The sequence below is a fragment of the Calliphora vicina genome, chromosome 4 (assembly GCF_958450345.1).
Source record: "Calliphora vicina chromosome 4, idCalVici1.1, whole genome shotgun sequence".
NCBI classification, from domain to species: domain Eukaryota; kingdom Metazoa; phylum Arthropoda; class Insecta; order Diptera; family Calliphoridae; genus Calliphora; species Calliphora vicina.
Window position 1 is genome coordinate 15,910,253 of NC_088783.1, and position 18,670 is coordinate 15,928,922.

General features: G+C 31.0%; 2 protein-coding genes across 2 annotated transcripts; one reads left to right on the plus strand and one right to left on the minus strand.

Annotated features, from left to right (window-relative positions):
- Positions 1-279: 279 nt before the first annotated feature.
- LOC135957672 (putative inositol monophosphatase 3) lies at positions 280-1,859 on the plus strand. Its single transcript, XM_065508458.1, has 2 exons — positions 280-1,064; positions 1,167-1,859. The coding sequence occupies exons 1-2, from the start codon at positions 497-499 to the stop codon at positions 1,706-1,708; spliced, it is 1,110 nt and encodes a 369-aa protein (XP_065364530.1). The 5' UTR covers positions 280-496; the 3' UTR covers positions 1,709-1,859.
- Positions 1,860-8,072: 6,213 nt separating this feature from the next.
- Positions 8,073-17,843, minus strand: LOC135958033 (pro-resilin-like). The gene is made up of 4 exons (XM_065508896.1): positions 17,711-17,843; positions 17,465-17,590; positions 11,462-11,542; positions 8,073-9,087 (listed from the first exon to the last, which is right to left on the minus strand). The coding sequence occupies exons 2-4, from the start codon at positions 17,558-17,560 to the stop codon at positions 8,965-8,967; spliced, it is 300 nt and encodes a 99-aa protein (XP_065364968.1). The 5' UTR covers positions 17,561-17,590; positions 17,711-17,843; the 3' UTR covers positions 8,073-8,964.
- Positions 17,844-18,670: the final 827 nt, after the last annotated feature.

The following is an 18,670-nucleotide window of genomic DNA, read 5'->3' on the forward strand; positions in this document are numbered from 1 at the left end:
TTTCCAAAATTCATAATATCATTATATATAATTCAGTTATTTTAACATACAAATTTATATTTTTATTATTTCTCAATAAATTGTTAAATTAACGTCCGTTTTATAGTCATCAACAAACAATAACTTTCGATAACTACTTTTGTTATCACTATGTGTCATCACAAGAAATTTTACTGTTATTATCATCGTAATCAAATCTGGCAACATTGAATTTTTCACAGCTGACATTTTTTACTCTCTTGTACCTTTTTTTGTTTACTTTACGTCAACATTCTTCCCTAGTATACAAAAAAAAAAGAAGAACCAACTATCGACAACAACAAAAACTTTAATCAAATAAGAAATACTTCTTGTATTATTTATTTTTATTCTTTTCTCTACGTATATTGTATTTTAAGAATGTTTGTTAAGTCAGCATCTCCCCTCATTTACATTTAATACGTGACCGTGTTGAAAACTTTAGACGCTACAACAATAAAACTTATACAGCTTATGGATGACTGTGCCATTGATAATTAATAATCGAAAAGCCGCCAGCAAGAGCAATACTATCACCATGAACGGTCGCAGCATAAAAGTTCATCGTGTACCGGCAACTATTGCTGCCATTCTTATATTATGTTTCCTGTTCTATATGTTTGGTGGTAGCGAGGAGCAGCGACCAGCCATGTATGGCATGCTGAGGAATCAAAATAAGGTGAATATGCGCAAGCTGTTAATTGGCGCCATACAGGCGGCCCAACGAGGTGGCATGGAGATATTGGAGGTGGCCAAGTCTAGGGACTTGAAGCAGAAAAGTAAGGGTAAAACAGATGAGGGTGCGAATGATCCATTTACGGATGCTGATGGCCGTTCGCATTGTGTTATGAAACAGGGACTGCATCGTATCTTTCCACGTGTCACTATTTTCTCAGAAGAAGATAAGGAAAGTTGTGCGGAGGCAAATACATTTGATTTGGATCCAACGGTGCTGCATGAAACTGCTGAAATTCCGGATGAATTGGTGAACATTAAAGATGTAACTGTATGGATAGATCCCTTGGATGCTACGCAGGAATTTACAGGTGAGGAAGGAAGGATTATTAGAGTATAGCCTATAAAACATCATATAACGGCATTAGTGAGATCAAAATTTAAATTGTAAATATTTTTGTTTCCTATTTCAGAACAACTCTATGAATATGTCACGACCATGGTGTGTGTGGCCGTCAGCGGTAAACCTGTCATTGGAGTTATACATAGCCCCTTTATAGGACAAACAGCCTGGGCTTGGGTGGATCATTCTATGTCCGAATATCTTTCATCCATACATCCTGAAGCAACCAATGTTGATCATCCCATCATTACAGTGTCACGGTCACATGCTGGCGATGTCAAAGACCTGACACGTTCAGTATTTGGTGAAAATTCCAATATTCTAACAGCAGCCGGTGCTGGATATAAGGTGTTGCAAGTGGTGGCCAATAATGCCACCGCCTATTTGCATTCAACCAAAATTAAGAAATGGGACATTTGTGCTGGTGATGCCATTTTGAGGGCTCTCGGTGGTACCATGACCAACCTAGATGATGAACTAATTGACTATGGACCCGATGAGTCGCCGGTAAATGCTCGTGGTCTTTTGGCCACCATTATAAATCATGAGGAGTATATAGACAAATTAATGAATTATCGTAATACCCACAACAGTAGTAAAAATCGTAGATAGTATAATTTAAATTCAAAGAGTTGAACAACTTTTAAAACATAGAATTCTAAGGCATTAAAAAAAACTACAACGTAAATAATAATTGACGAATTTAGAAATAAATTAATGGAAAGTAAAGAAATTAAACCTCAAAAAAGAAAAGAAAATCGAATACAGCTGTGTTTACCATTTCAATGATGAATAATGGATGGAAAGGTGTGTATCTTAACGTTTATAAACAAAGAAAACATATTTTTAGCTTCTCAAGTACAACACGTAGAATATTTTAATATAATTTCTTTAATTTTTATTGTTTTCTTTTTATTTGTTTAGTCTACCCTCACATTAACTAAATAACAAGAAACATTTATTAACAATCAAGAACTTTAATTCAAGAAAAATTTCAACATTACGATCCATTATCATGTAGATACATTATTTTAACAGCATTCTATTCATTCAAAATCATCAAGTAAGTTTATATTATTAATTTTCTTTCCTTCTTTTTTAAGTTTGTTTTGTTTGCATTTCTTTTTTGCCTCAAACTATAAGTAGAAATAAGTTTGTATTTTGTGTTCTTGTTTTAAAAAACCCGTTTTTATTACCATACTCAAGAGGTTATGAACTCTTGATTGTGTTTATAAGTTAGTTTTGTTTTGGCCATTTGGATTATAAATATTAATCAATATGTTGGCAAACAATTCAGCTCACACTTATGTATGTAATTATGTGTTCTTTATAATTAAAAGCAAACAGAAATATCGTAAATTTGCTAACAGTCTAAGAGAGAAAGAATAGAGAATATTACTAATGTATGTAAGATGAATTAAATTTTATCAAAAACAGTAATATAAAATCTAAATTTCATATAATCATTTGAGGATTTATTGTGTGACCGCTGACCCTTATGTATAATTTTACTAGTCATACGGAGGAATCTATATATATATAAATGAAAACGTGAGAACGGCTAGAGCGATTTTTGATTTTTTTTTTATTCGATTCGAAATTTTCAGGAGATGGATTGTAAAGAAAAAAAATTAAAAAATTACGGCTAAAACCGGCTTTTTTGAGTCCAGTCAACTGTAATAAAAAAGCCCCTAAAGTATGCAGTACAAATTTAGATATTTTTTTTGCAAATAAATAAGAACAGGCAGGGTTGGAGAACTTGACGAACTAACATTAGTAAATGCTACCGGGCGAAGCCGGGGCGGTCAACTAGTATATGATATATTTAAAACTATAATACGTTACTTTGATAATCTTACAGTTTAAGAAATATTTAATTTTTTCATAATTTGCGAATGCTGACACAAGATTTTTTTAACTTACCAAAATTCTATTGTTTTTCAAAATTGTTCAAGAAAAATTCTAAATTTTTTTTACAAAAAAAAACATTTTTTTTTTACGTGATATTTTACTAAAATCAGTATAGCACATTTCATTTTAGTATCGTTAGAACAATGAAACACAAACCACATTGCGACGATGTTCCAATGAGTCAATAGAGCTGGATAACATACTGTCACCAATAAGCACCTTCATCTTCCCCTGTCGAGTAGCTCCAAAATAGACTTTGAAGCAGAGAGTTGTATTCCAGTTGGCTGAAGTATTTCCTACACCATTTTAATAAACCAAGGCACTTGAAGAAATTAGTTATGTCCAGCGGACATCGCACTGATTACACATGCCTAGAACATCAAAAGCTTTTGAAACTATAATATTTACACCAACCATAGAAACAGATAATGCAACATGGTAAGTCGTGCGTTTGTGTGTTAACATACAACTAGGGTTTTTATCCCGGGAATTTTGGCAATTTTTCACTACCCGATTCCCGGGATTTTTAGTCGGGAATCCCGAGAATTAAAAACTGACGAAAATACATAGAAAACAAGTTAGAACTCTGTTTTTTTTCACCAAAAAACAGTGAGAAGTTTTTTACAGTTTTTTGCTTATATCTTGGCAATAATAGATCGCTTGTTATTATTATTATTTATTTGGGGTTTTTCGTATGAAAATTTAAAAAGAGAATTAATTATTTATAGAATTTATTTCTTATTGAATCATTCTAATTTCTTTAAATTTCTTCTTCAAACCCATAACAAAATAGCTTCAAAAATTTATTAAATGATTAAATTGTTCTTCAATTAAGATCTATCACAAAAAGGCTTAAGACAAATTTTTCCATTAATTTTGTAAATTATTTGATTTAACAAAAATTTAATCATTCAAAGTTTGAATAAATTCTGTTGTTAATTAACTTTAAAATTAATTCAGTTTAAACAAAGGCTTTGGAATGAATCTAAAAAATTAAATATTAGGAATGGATTTATGGACGAAAGGCTGACATTTTTTAATTACGGATTAAGATTTTATTGAATTAAGCTCAAATTTTATTAATTAATTCGAAGCTCTGATATTTAATAATTATAACACTCATTTTTTATATGAAATTTGGCTATAATATTCCTAATTTACAGTATCATTATATATTTCGGGAATAGCCGGGTACCCGGGAATGTAGAAAAAAATGTTTCCGATTCCAGGGAATCAAAAAAAGTCGGGAAATTAAAAACTCTACATACAACATTGAGTCTTGCGAGCATTAAAGTCTATATTCGCACAACCCAATTCAGAGATTTCCACAAGATTTTGGTTAAGCGTAACATTCATGTTCCGTTAACAAATAGAGTAGGAGAAAGGACGTAGCCTTGCGGTACCCATGAATTGATCTTGAACTCGTTTGATGAGATTCCATCTAAAACAACTCCTATGGTGCGATTTAAAAGCCACGCCTTAGAAATAGAGCCACCACTTTACTTTCGCCAAAACGATGAATAGCAAGTCTCCCGTAGAGCATCCTCTACGAAAGCCATACTGCCGGTCTCTGAGTAGATTGTTGGACTCTAATTACAAGATTTCACAAGATGGTAGTTAGCCATAACTTTGGAAAGTGCGAACAAATTGCTATTTTTCGATCATTTTCAGTATTGTTAGCCTCTCCATTTTTAGGAATTGCCGTTGCATTAGCAACTTTCCAACATACAGGAAATTTGCCAGCACGATATAAAGTGCTAAAAAGGTTAGGTAATGGACGAGATAACGTTGAAGTACACTGTTTCAAGACTAGTAGCTGGTGTACCATTAGGCCCAGGAGACTTGTTTATGTTGAGATCCGCTAAAACATTTTTAACTGGGCGAGCGCGAATTAATATATTCAGTATAGTAACTGATTCTCTTTCGAGCTAGGGTAGTGGTTGATTACTTTCCGCTAGGTTCGAATTATCAACCGGTTCAGTGAATGCTTGGCCATCTCTTAAAATAGTAGGAATTGAGGAAATAGCATTATCCAAAAGCTTTTACTGACCCGGGGAGCTGTAACAACATTGTCTCGGAGGCGCTGCAGGTGTTGAGATTTTTCACGACTCAGCACTTTGTCACACGAAGATCTCTCCCTTTTTCGCACCGAATCAGCATTTTTGTTTTCACGTCAGATTCTGAATGCTTCCTCTTTGGATCTAATTGCAATTTAGCGCTTCTGATTAAACCAGGATTTACTCATAGTTTTAATCGAAACTTTTTTTTTGTTGGAATAAAGGTTTTCATCCCCATCATAATTATGTTTTCGACAATTTTCGCCATGGCATTGACACTATTGTCTAAGAAACTGAGTTTCCAATTAAAATACCGAAACAAATCGTTCAGCTGGTCGTGAAACGTTATGAAGTTCAGAGAACGAAAAGGTGGCGGAAATGGTATAATGATCCGAATCACCAAGAGGTGCAAATACATCTACTACATACTTGTCAGGGTGTGAAGTCAGGATAAGGTCGGGGATGTTATGTATTGGATATTATGTTTTAATATTAAATATCCTTTCGGGTTAAATAATAGTGGATGTGATTATTTATAAAATAATAATAAATTGAGTAAATTTATTGAAGAAACTGAACTGACAAAATATTTTTTCTTCACATAACATAAAATTCAATTACAAAACAAGTATTAAAAACATTTTGTTCAATATTATGTTGGTGCCCATCAACGCATGGAATATGCGTGCCGCCTATAGTTCAACATATTGGTCTTCTGTAGTTGTATGACTTGACTGGTGAAGCCAAGAGCAGTTGTGAACATTGATATTAACAGAAACAACAATTTCACTGTTAGGACAACTTTCAAGAATCCTCGATATGGAATCGGAAAGGGTATCGAAGTTATATGTAGTAACATCCCTTCCTGCGTTTGAAATTCTACATTCGCTTGTGGGATTTGTAGAAAAATCACTCGAGCACAAAGAGTATGCATTGGTGGCCTTTTTGGATATTGAAGGGGCCTTCAATAATATGACGTCAGAGACGATTCTTCCTGCTGCATAGGTAGACTTCTAACCAATAGAGTTATTATTTTATCTATGGGGACTGCTACTATCTTTAGATTAACGAACCGGTGGACTCCGCAGGGATGGGTTTTATAGCTGCTCATGAAATTGACTGCATGAAGTGCAATGCTGATGATGTAGCTGTTTCTGGGAATCATCTTGAGTCATTATCGCAATACCTACAAAACTTCACTTATTACACTTAGCCATTGGAGCACTGATAGTGGACTTGGAGTGAATCCTGGGAAAACGGAGCTTGTGCTCTTTTTAAGAACAAAATCCACTCCTTCCCATTACGGCGACTTAACGAAGTGCAACTTATGCTCTCGGATAGTACCTAGGTAACATTCTAGACTCCAAGCTATTCTGGAGCCCGAATATCCAAGTGAGAGCGTCCAAGGCGTCAATCGCTATTTATGCCTGGTGAAGGGCCATTGAGAAAACCTGGTGAATAAGCCCTAAGAATGCGAAATAGCTATTTGACATGATGGTAAAGCCCATACTAGTGTATGGAGCACTAGTATGGTGGAAGTCTCCGAGTAAATCCACCTACTGCGGGATGATTGAGAGAATCCTGTGAATCTCTGCACTAATGATTAAGGGTGCGCAGCGCAGCACTCCACCTCCGTTATGTTGCACTGGCTACTGGCTGATCTCATGGCCAAACAATTGGCAATAAATTCGGAGGTTACCGCATGGCTATGCGTCTATTCTGGAATGTATATCTTGTATCCCTGTGAACATATTGACTACCGCACTCCTTTAACCTTTATAGACAGGCACTTCCCTGTATCGAAGGCCTTCGACACGAATGGACAAGTTTGTCATCTTTACAGATGGCTCCAAGTATGCGGCTGATGTGGGTGATGGCTTCTATATCCCCTTTCCAGAAGGGGTGTGTTTCTGCCTTCAGGATCAATGTAGTGTAATTCAAGCTAAGATTTCAGATGGCGAGACATTCTAGCCTGGAGTTATTTAGGGTGCCGTTTCACTCTGGTATGCTTGGCAATGCTATTGCGGATGAACTGGCCAAAAAAGGCTCACGTCTGCAAGACGACGATATCGATATTTTAGTCGGTTTACCGATCTCCTGCTATAAATCACGATATCGAGGCTCACATGGCACGTTTTTGACCATCATGCGCATGCTAGAAGACTGAACACTCCATACAATTAGTTTTGTAGAAGTTGCCATGATGATGACGAGGAGGAAATGGTTGAACATCTCTGCCTTTGTCCTGCTCTATCGGGGGCACGTGCTACTGCAATGGGTAGTCCTTTTTTTGCACGCCCTAGCGAATCTATCTAGCGTGGATGTTAGGAAGATGGATTCGTTCAATCGTGCGTCAGGTTGGTTCGGTATTGAACCCCATACCGACATGTGAAGGACCTCTTAAGGACCTGAGCATGATCCTTAGGGTATCACAAGGGGACCAATTCATGGACCCAAGTGAGCTGTTAATACTGGCGGCATTTATAACCTAACCTTACCTTGGACTTTACATAAAGCGAAAACATCCGGCCGATGGAAACAAACATCAAATTAAGTGTATATTTTTATAATCACCCCTATCGGCAATAACATGTGAAATTTTGTTCCCATGAAATATTCATTTCCCTCGAAGGAAAAATTGCTATCGGGAATATCATGATGAATTTTACATTCACAATAGTTGATTTTGTTCGTAACAGCTGTTTATTGTTTACAAAATTCCATCTAAAAATTTCACAAGGGGAATTTTTTTCACGTGAACAAATTTGATGAACGAAAAAAGGAAAAGGGAAAATATTTCATGTGAAATGTTGATTCGCGATAGGGGTGAATATGAGTAACAGTAAAATTAATTTGCTCTTAATGTCTTGTAATTTTTTTATGAAAATAATAATTACAGTATTTTTGTCAAATATTTTATTAATTTTATAATCAACGTGTCTGAGAATGGAGAAGTTACTTATCCAGATTTGAATATCTTCAAATAAAACACATTCAAACTCAAAACATTGTCGCTTTTTTAACTATTTATTTTATTATTATTCTTTTTTAAATACCAGAAAAATAAAAATAAATATTTGAGTAAATATTTGAGAATATACAATACGATACAATAATAATAATATACAATACAATTTAATATAAACAAAATAATTTCAGAAAATATATAAGTACATAAGTACATAGGTGTAGTATAGGTAAAAAAAGCAAAGAAGACGACAAAGAAGTTGATCGATCGGTTGTTGGTTGGTCTGCTGGTCTGTCTGATGGTTTGATGTTGGATTTGATGATACACATACTTTTCTTTTCTTGTTAAATTTATTTTATTTTTTGTTTTATTTTTTATTTATGACTTTATAAAGTAGGAGTAAATACAATACAATACAATTGAAATAGACTTATTAACAATTATTACTAATAATAATAATAGTTAATACAAATAAAATATTTAATAAAAAACAAAAAAATAAACAGCTTACATACTAATATAATATTGAGTATCTGTTTAAATATACAAATATACACAAATGAATGGATAAATTGTAATTAATCTAGTTTTTTTATTTTTGTGGTTTGTTAAAAAGGCAAAAAAACATACTTCAACCGAAAAAAATGTTTAAAGAAATTTTACGCTAAATATTTGTTTTGTTTATCAGCCAAAAAGTAGAGAGAAATGTTTATTATTAAAGAGTGTGTGTTGTTGATTTATTTATTTGTTAATTAATTGTTTAAAAAAAGATAAAATAATAAGGAGGATCTTGTGGTAGGTGTTTTCATCTTTATTTTGTAAAATGATTTTTTTGCAAGATTTTTTTTGTTGAAATTTATGGTTTTCATTGAATTTTCTTTTGTAATTTTTTGTTGTTGTTGCTACCTGATTCAGTGTTGTTGCTTTGTTGTTTAACCCAATGGATTGTTGGTGTCAAAGGTAATCTTTGGCACAAAACCATTTTCACCTTCTACGGTATAAGCCACGGTCATTAATCTGCCATCGGGTAACCAAACGGAATATTCACCAGATACCTTGGATGGATGACAAGAGAAGAGTTAGTTAGAGTTAAAGAGATTTTAAATGTTGCACAGTGGGTACAATAAAAATGAGTGGTATGAACTGGCCGCCATTTGACCCATTAATCATTTTCTTGTGAGGTTTTCTGAAGGTCTATGCGAATAAACCACAATGGCTCTCACAGTCAACATAAACCTTTGTTTATGTCAAATTCAGTCTGATTTATGCGCCAGAGTCAAGGACAATTTAACATTTCATATGTGCGCCAACCAGAGGCGGATCTTTGCCGATGTTATATTTCATACACAATGGCATCGATAGACCTTTCAAACGAATAACAAATTTTGATGATATCTCAAACACACTTTGTTTTAGAAAGCGCTTATGCTACAAGGTTTTTAATTTCCCGAACTTTTTTGATTCCCGGGAATCGGAAAATTTGTTTCTACATTCCCGGGTACCCGGCTATTCCCGAAATATATAATGATACTGTAAATTAGGAATATTATAGCCAAATTTCATATAAAAACTTAATGTTATAATTATTAAATATCAGATCTTCGAATTAATTAATAAAATTTGAGCTTAATTCACTAAAATCTTAATCGTAATTTAAAAATGTCAGCCTTTCATTATAGGGCCCATACACAACACCATCATTATTGAGCAATGATTGTGCAATTAAGCTTGAAGCACACATTACTCCAGCATGCTGGTACAAAATTAATTTTTTACCAAAAATTGTGTGGAAAAGTTTGTAATGAATAATGATAAATAAAAACGAAAAATGATAATAAAAAAAAAAACGTGTTTGCATGAAGAAATGGTTAGAAAACAAAGGAGAACTAGGACACACTAAACTTCTAAAAGAAGATGGTACATTTTTCTTCTCTGGAACATTCCTGATCTTCCAAAAATGGAGTTTATCGTAATACCACAACGAAGACTCCTAAACATCATCTGTTCCTGCAGTATTCGAAAAACGTTGATTTTTTTTACCATTCTTGCTCTTGGCCCACCTCTTTCAATTGTTCTATCATTTTATTGTAGCATTGGTTTTTTAATTCATAGGCAAGGCATTGTTTTATAAACTTCGAAAAATTCTCCCCAAAATATTTTTTTCTTTGGCATTCATATTTATTTATTTTTTATTTTTTGATGTTTATGTCTTGACGATTTAAATTTTATGATCTAATTTTACAACACACGATTCAATATTGCTGGTTCAATAAAAAAATATCAAACTATTTTTGATAAAGCACCAGCAGCTGGTACAATCACACCACAAGCTCATACACGATCAATCAGCTGGCACAATCACTTGATTGCACAATCATGATGGTGTTGTGTATGGGCCCTATTACATAAATCCCTTCCTAATATTTAATTTTTTAAATTCATTCCAATGCCTTTGTTTTAACTCGATTCATTTTAAAGTTATTTAATCACCCCTATCGCGAATCAATCACCCCTATCGCGAATCAATACTTCACATGAAATATGTTCCCATTTTTCGTTCATAAACTTTGTTCACGTGAAAAAATTCCCCATGTTGTGAAATTTCTAGATGAAATTTTGTAAACTATAAACAGTTGCTACGAACACAATCAACTATTGTGAATGAAAAGTTTAGGGGAATATCACGATAGCAATTTTCCCTTCGAGGGAAATAAATATTTCATGGGAACATAAATTTCACATGTTTTTCACGAAAGAATTTATTCAAACTTTGAATGATTGAATTTTTGTTAAATCAAATAGTTTCCAAAATTAATTGAAAACATTGTTTTGTACTAGATTTTAATTGAAGAAAAATTTAATCATTTAATAAATTTTTGAAGCTATTTTGTTATGGATTTGAAGAAGAAATTTAAAGAAATTAGAATAATTCAATAAGAAATAAATTCTATAAATAATTAATTCTCTTTTTAAATTTTCATACGAAAAACCCCAGATAAATAATAATAATAAGCGGTCTATTATTACCAAGGTATAAGCAAAAAACTTTTCACTATTTTTTGTTTAAAAAAAACAGAGTTCTAACTTGTTTTCTATGTATTTTCGTCAGTTTTTAATTCCCGGGATTCCCGACTAAAAATCCCGGGAATCGGGTAGTGAAAAATTGTGCAAAATTCCCGGGAATTCCAGGGATAAAAACCCTAGTTACAAGCTGTTACAAGTTTTCTTAACCAGAGGTGGACGACTATGATAACCTGTATCCCACCTTGTATTCTAACAGAATAGTCACAGATTTAATATTCTTAAAGCCAATGTCCTCCTCTACGATTCGTTCATACATCATATTAAAGTCGGACCCCATTTTTACAATCGACACCACACTGTGTGTCATTTCTTTATTTTTTATTTTTGAGACTGTATGTTACTTACCTTGCCCTGAGCATCTCCAGCTTCATTTTTATTGAAAAATAATTCCTTTTCGGGATCTTTGACTTCATATTGATATTCATACTATACAATTCAGCACAGTTCAGGAAGAGAAATTTTAAAATAATGTTATTCAAGTTTTATATTAATTTCATTGCTCTTAAATTTGACTTGTAAAATTACAATCTAATTCGTTGTATTACGCTTTATATTATTTTACTGTTTAATAGCAAAAGGTTATTATTTCATAAATTACAATTCTAATTACAATACATAACAACTAACTTGACTAACTTACTACTGAAAATAATAACCTTTTAAAACTAATAACGTTAATGTTTTCAACACAAATGTGCATGTTGTAAATAATTTGAATAGATTTTGATTTATTATCATACGATAATAATAATAATGTGGAAAGTCATATTTTTTTTTTCTTCTATTTTATATATTTAAATACAATAATATACATATAAAAAGTGTAAAGTAACTAACTAACTACTTAATTTTTATATTATTATTATTTAACTCATTAATATTTATACGAGAAAAATAAAATTGTTTATTATTCAAAATAATCGTTATTTTTTGTTTGTAATTTGTACAAGTATTTTATGGAAAAAGTGTCTAAAAATTGACATTGATGCAAATTATCTTGTTTATTGCAAAAAAAAAATACAAAAAACTACAAAACAAATCAACAAAAATTACCTTTAAATTAAATGTCAAATCTTCTAAGGCCGTTGAGAAAGATTTGAGTGGCATTTTTTGTTGTTAAATATTCAGTGCTAACTTTTTGTTTGAATAATTTTAAAAAGATACAACTTTGTTGCACTGTAATTAAATATTATTTTGTAAAGTTTACTTATAAAAAATAAGGTAATGGTTTGTTTTTATAGATAAACAATTTCCTGATAAAATTGCATCTTTGAAAGTGTCCCAAATAGTATTGTCACCAAGTTTATTGATTTTGAAATTACATATCGTAGCCTGTGCTTTTTTCTTTAATTTTTTTTTGCAAACTAGCACATGTTTTTATAAAACAGTTAGCAGTTAACCATTCCACGTAGTTATTAAGGAGTTTTTGCGTGTTCTTCTTATATAAAAGTGAAGTGATTAGGAACTAATTTTAAATCTATAGAAACTAAATTAAAAAAAAAAGTTTGAAAGGCCAGAACAAATTAAAAGGGGCTATTAGAGGTTAAGTGTAAATTATATCTAATACTGTAAAGTATTAAGAGTAAGCACTATACATTTCAGCTGCAATTATTTGCCATTCCAATAACCAGAACGATTTCAGTGCCTTCATATTTTACAAATTTTTTTTTGTATTTTTTTGGTCAATTTCAAAAATTATGTAAGTTTGAGAGTAATTTGCATCTATGCTGATTTGGCCAAAGCATGTATTTATGTGTCGAAATTTTTTCAATGGATCATTTATATTATTTTTTATTATAAACCTAATTGAACCCATTTACAAAAATTAAATACTTTTTTCGATACTTTTATAACGTCATTGTTTATTTGGCCAACTCCTGTATGTAATTTCTAATGTTTTTTGCGATGGATCAAATGTGCTGATCTTAAATGTACACCAAATTTCAAATTTTACATGAATAACCTAACTTTTCCGATAATTTCAAAACGTCCATGATTGTTTGGCCAAAACCTGTATATGTATTTTTCAATCACTTATGCCATTCTTCATTTTTGGACTAAATTTCAGGCATTTACATGAAAACCCTAATTTTTTCGATGCTTTAAAAAAATATCCGTGATTGTTTGGCCAAACGCTGTATATGTAATTCGAAATTTGAATGACCAATTTTTTTTCGATCTCACATTTTATTCTTTATTTTTGGACTAAATTTCAGCCATTTACATGCAATTTTTGTTGATACTTTTAGAACGTCCATGCTTTTTTGGCCAAACCCTGTATTTGAACATCAAAATGTTTATCGATCGATCGGTTATGTTAATCTTAATACAAATACCAAATTTCAAACATTTTTATGTAGAAGAAGAAGTTATGGACACCGTGATGTGTCATAATTAGGATCAGAATTTTGGCATCAATTTTTTAGTGGATATTTTTGCATATTTTGCTCTTTACAGTATAATTTAGCATATTATACTAAATATTTGCATATTTTCTTTTTTCAATTCCATATTGTAATTGTAATTTTTTCATTTATATATTTTTATATTGTGTTAAGGTCCTAAGCTACTTAAAGAAAAAATGAGAATACCCATAATCGACTTATCTTCATTGAATTTTCGTTGACTTAAGGGAATTTAGTTTTCATATATTTGAATTAAATTAAAATATCAAAATTTAACAAATAGTAAAAAATTAAAAGAAAATTTCAAAATTCTATGCTACTATGGTCAACTACTTAAGTTTCTTTAACTAAATTTTGGATACAATATTTTATTTATTGCCGCAATTGTCAAATTTGATTGCGTCCATAAAATTTGCGATGTGTAGACCACGAGAAACGCTACCACGACTGAAAAAACAAAAACCCTTGAAACTTTTTTTCAAGATGATTTGAATAGAAGAAAATAATAAAATGTTATTATGTGAAAGTATTTAGATTATATTACAACATTTTAAAGACAAAAACAATAGTTTAAACTGATTATATTTAATTTTTTAATGTTTTAGGCTAAAATTGCGGAGAAAACTAGGCTCCCAATAAGCTTGTAGTATGAAATGAATTTGACTATGATTTGTTTTTTGCTATTGTCAAATTGTTTATTGAAACCGAATGTATATTTTCTATTCACTTTTTTAGTTTTTGTATACATATGAATATTTACAGAATATATATTGTTTTATTATAAGAGAAAAATCTGTCACGTACGGTATGTCATGTACGATATTAAATTTTATTTATTATAAAATCATCTAAAGATTGTTTTTATTTAAATATAACGGATTGTTAAGGAAAAATATTTCGTTTAGTGTAAGAAATTAAAAAAAAAAACATAACGCCTCTCACGATTCGAATATTTTCATTTTGATGTACATGTAGAACCTCAAAATGAGTTCCGTTTTATGTCACGTACGATATACCCTTATTTCGCTCAATATTTTGGACAACAATATTTCGAAAGAACTTTTTATTATTTTAAAATATAGTATCCTCTGAATGGAACATAAAGACCAAATTATTTTTCAGATACTCTTATTTTTCCAAAATCTATTCCACTCTATAGGTGTACAAATGTCAGGTACGATGATATGGAAATGCCCATATGTAGCAATCCATTGCGCAAAGATTGCTCAGTTCAGTTGTCTTTAATGTAAAATTTCTTCTTTCTATGATTCGTTGTAATTAGTGCATACACATTTAATTTTCTTAATTTCCTTAAGTACCAAAAGTTAAAAAACAAAAAAATTTGTGGAAAATATCCTTCAACACAAAATATAAGCAAAATACATCTCAGTTTTTCATTGAACATTTTGTATTTGCGACAAATGTTTTCTTCACCTAAAGCAATCAGTGTGCCGACGTTTTTGCTTGAGCTTAGCCATACAAATTGCTACGTGGAGACCTAGGGTTATGGGTGGGCATTATCAGTTCACCACTAATATAAAATTAAACCTCGCGTTTAAAGCACATTGATAGAATTACACAAATTTTAACGAAAATATTAAGAAATTATTAGAAAGCAATGTACATGGATATCAATTAGAGTATTCATTCGAGTAATGATCGTTCGATTAATCGAATAATTATTCGAACAATTTAAAAATTACAATTTTCGAATATCGAATAATTCGCACAATTTTATGTAGAATAATCGAATAAAACGAATAAATGTTCATATACATATATTTAAATTTATTAAATTGCTTAAAATTTTTCACAATTCCAAATTTAAATAAGTAAAAATTGTATTGTTTCAGAGTGGTCCAATAGCTCCTTCTATAAATATATAAATACTAGTGCAAGAAGTTACAATTCTAAAAACAAGTCTTTCAAAATGTTTTATTTTGGACTTGAACCAATGAAAATAAAATATTTGTTATTTAGTAAAAAAAATAGGCTCAATGATTTTAGAATTGATTTCGAAACAGAACTTTTAGGGCCGTGGTGTTGAAAGTGATGGCGAATGGGATTTTGAAACGGTTGTCGAAAGTGATATTGAGTTTGACATTCATCATCCCACTAAGAGACCAAAAAGCTCTTAAAGGAATGGACCTAAGCTTTCATTAGAGCAAACAAAATTTAAAAAAAAATTGTATATCTTGAGTTACAAAACATTTATTTTGCTATATATCCCACTCGTATCCCACTAAGCAACCAAATAGGTCTAAAGGAATAGACCCAAGCTTTCTTTTGAACAAAAAAATATTAAATTTTTTTTTTTTTTTAAATATTTTTTTCGAAAGATTGAAAAAAGAGCTATCTAAACTATGTGGGACACATTTTGCTAAGAACAATAGGTAATAAGTTACATGGATGAGATTAAACATCGTCGGAAATCTTTGTCTAACATGGTTATAATCTTTTTGCGTATTTATAAATGCGTCAATCATGAACTGCGTGACTTCAAATTATCCACGTTCACTAACAGACAGATTTGTGAAATTCCCTAAGACAACTTGATTAAGCAAAGATTCGGCAACGTTGATATAGCTTGAGGGTATAATACAATTTGTTATAAATAATTTAGAAAAAGTGAATGAATCATTTACTAAAGAATTAGTTACTCATTTTAAAACCCGAATTAATGAGCGACATGTTTACTTTATGATTCGATAAAAAATTACAATCTAAAGAAAAAAATTGTGTTTTCTATTTAATTTAAATCTCGTTTTCTGATTTTGACATCAAAACAGCTTGATTTCACTTAATTTTTAACAAAAAATCCGTTTTCAAGGAAAAGCTTCCGAATAAATCGGTCAAAATTTGTGCAAGAATATTGCAGGATATTTTGATTACATATTTAAATCTAAAATTTACTCAACTCGCAATAAATTTTAATTCTAAACAGGGTGGAATAAATTCAGAATTTCTCTCTTCTTCATCTAATAAACATCATTAAGATGAAGAATATGATACTTATTTATTTCTAAAAAGTAATTTTAATCTAATTCTTCAGTCTACAGTTTCTGTGATTCTAACGATTTCCAATTTAATTTTCTTTAAGTAATTTTTGTATCATTTTTCCTATTCAAATTCAAAATTCCCGGGGAACAAACTCCCGGGGAATTTTTTATTCATAATTGGGCTGATTAGAAATCAGAAACAATATAAAATTATGAAACCGATTCTTAATTAAGATTTTAGGAGACTATATATGCTATAGTCTCGATTCGGTTGCTACTTAAAATCGAGAAAATCGGTCCACAAATGGCTGAGTTATAAGCAAATATTTTTGACTGATCAAACAGTGTTCCGGGGGAAATTTTTATGGGGGCTAGGTGAAATTAAGGGCCGATATTGTCCATTCCGGCCAACTAACTCCTTTATTTGGACCCTATCGTGTTTTCAACAGTCAGGCAGACGGACGGACATAGCTAGATCGTCTTAGAATTTCATAAGGATCCAGAATATATATACTTTTTTGTGTCTGTGATGAATATTTCGATGTTTTATAAATCCAATTTCCATTTTTTTTATTTTTTCATTGTAAATATTTTAGTCTAAATAAAACAGCTATTCAAATATTTCCTTTCTGACAGTCCTTTCTTTAAATACGACATCTTAAGTTTTAAAATATTAATTCGTGTTAAAGTAGTATCCTTTAAGAAAGGAATCATTAACAATGCTTTAAATCAATGCAACTATGTATGTATACATTTTAAGCACTAAATTATCTTTTCATAATTTCTTGTTTAGTTTTTACTACGGTCGTTACACTGTTCAAAATATTAGTCTTTTTTAAAAGAATCCTTTGAACTATTTCATATAATTTCACAATCAAATTCAATTCCATATTAAAAATTTCCATAAGAATCCAATTGATAGATTTATTGCAATAAAATATTACCGGTTCAGGTTGTTCAGGAGCTTGAGGCCGCGCATATGCCACAATAATATACGCACACAATATAACCGTCACAAACTTCCAAGATAAAGCCGACATTGTTTACTTTGTTTTGATTGGATTTGATTGCTGTTTACAACAAAAAAAAATACGTTTACTTTTAGTTAAGGTACTTTTCTTTTAGTTACGTTTTTGTTTTTTTTAATATTTGATTATTATTTGTTTTGTATTTTAAGTAAGTTCTCCTACCGTATTAAGACAAGATCTCCCACCGTTTATTCGTCAAACGCTTTTAGTATTTAACTGAAAGCAATTGTTTGCTACAGAAGTCTTTTATATGAATTCTGAGTCGGAGTCTCTGGTTTAAAATCGCATCATCGATCGCAGCTTAGTAACGTGTAACGTTTGTAACGTATACCTTGCCATAGGTCAAAGGTACTTTTGTTTTATTTTATTTTAAATGCAAAGACTCAACTGAAATAATATGATGATGACGCTGCTGCTCATGATGCTGCTCACGGTGATCATGATGATGATGATGCTACTAATATTTACAGTCGGCAGACGGACAGATCAAGCATCTCAAATACTAACTGTTAGAGGCAGCAGCAGCCAGGCAGGCAGGCAAGCAGGCAAACAACAGTGACATACAGTGAGCAAGCAGCAGATTTGATACGAAATGCAAACATTTTTAAAGTTTAACATTTTTAAAATATTGTTTACCTGGTTAATTCGAATACTGAATACTACTTACTCACTCATCTATCTATCCAACTGACGACTATTTGTTGCATGTTGTTTTATTTTTCTGACTTTTTTCTTTCCTACATAAAGCATCTTCTTTTTTATTTCTTCAACTTCTAGAGTAACTAAAAGTATTGTATTGTATTATATGTTTGAAGAGGTATCATAGTAAGTTGAATGTTTGTTTGTTTGTTTCTTCAAACATGAATTGCTTTGAAAAAAGTTCACATTTTCAAATTTCAATTGAAATGAGGTGTTAGAAAATCCACAACATTACAAATGATATTAAACCAAAAAAAAAACTAAAAACAACTAACATTCAATATAAGCATGATTTGGAAATTGCATAAAAAAAGGTTCTAAAATCTTAATTAAGAATCGGTTTCATAATTTTTTATTTCTTGGATTTATTATTTCTGATTTCTAATAAGTAATTTTTAGTTTTGAAATATTTGTGTTTTAGGT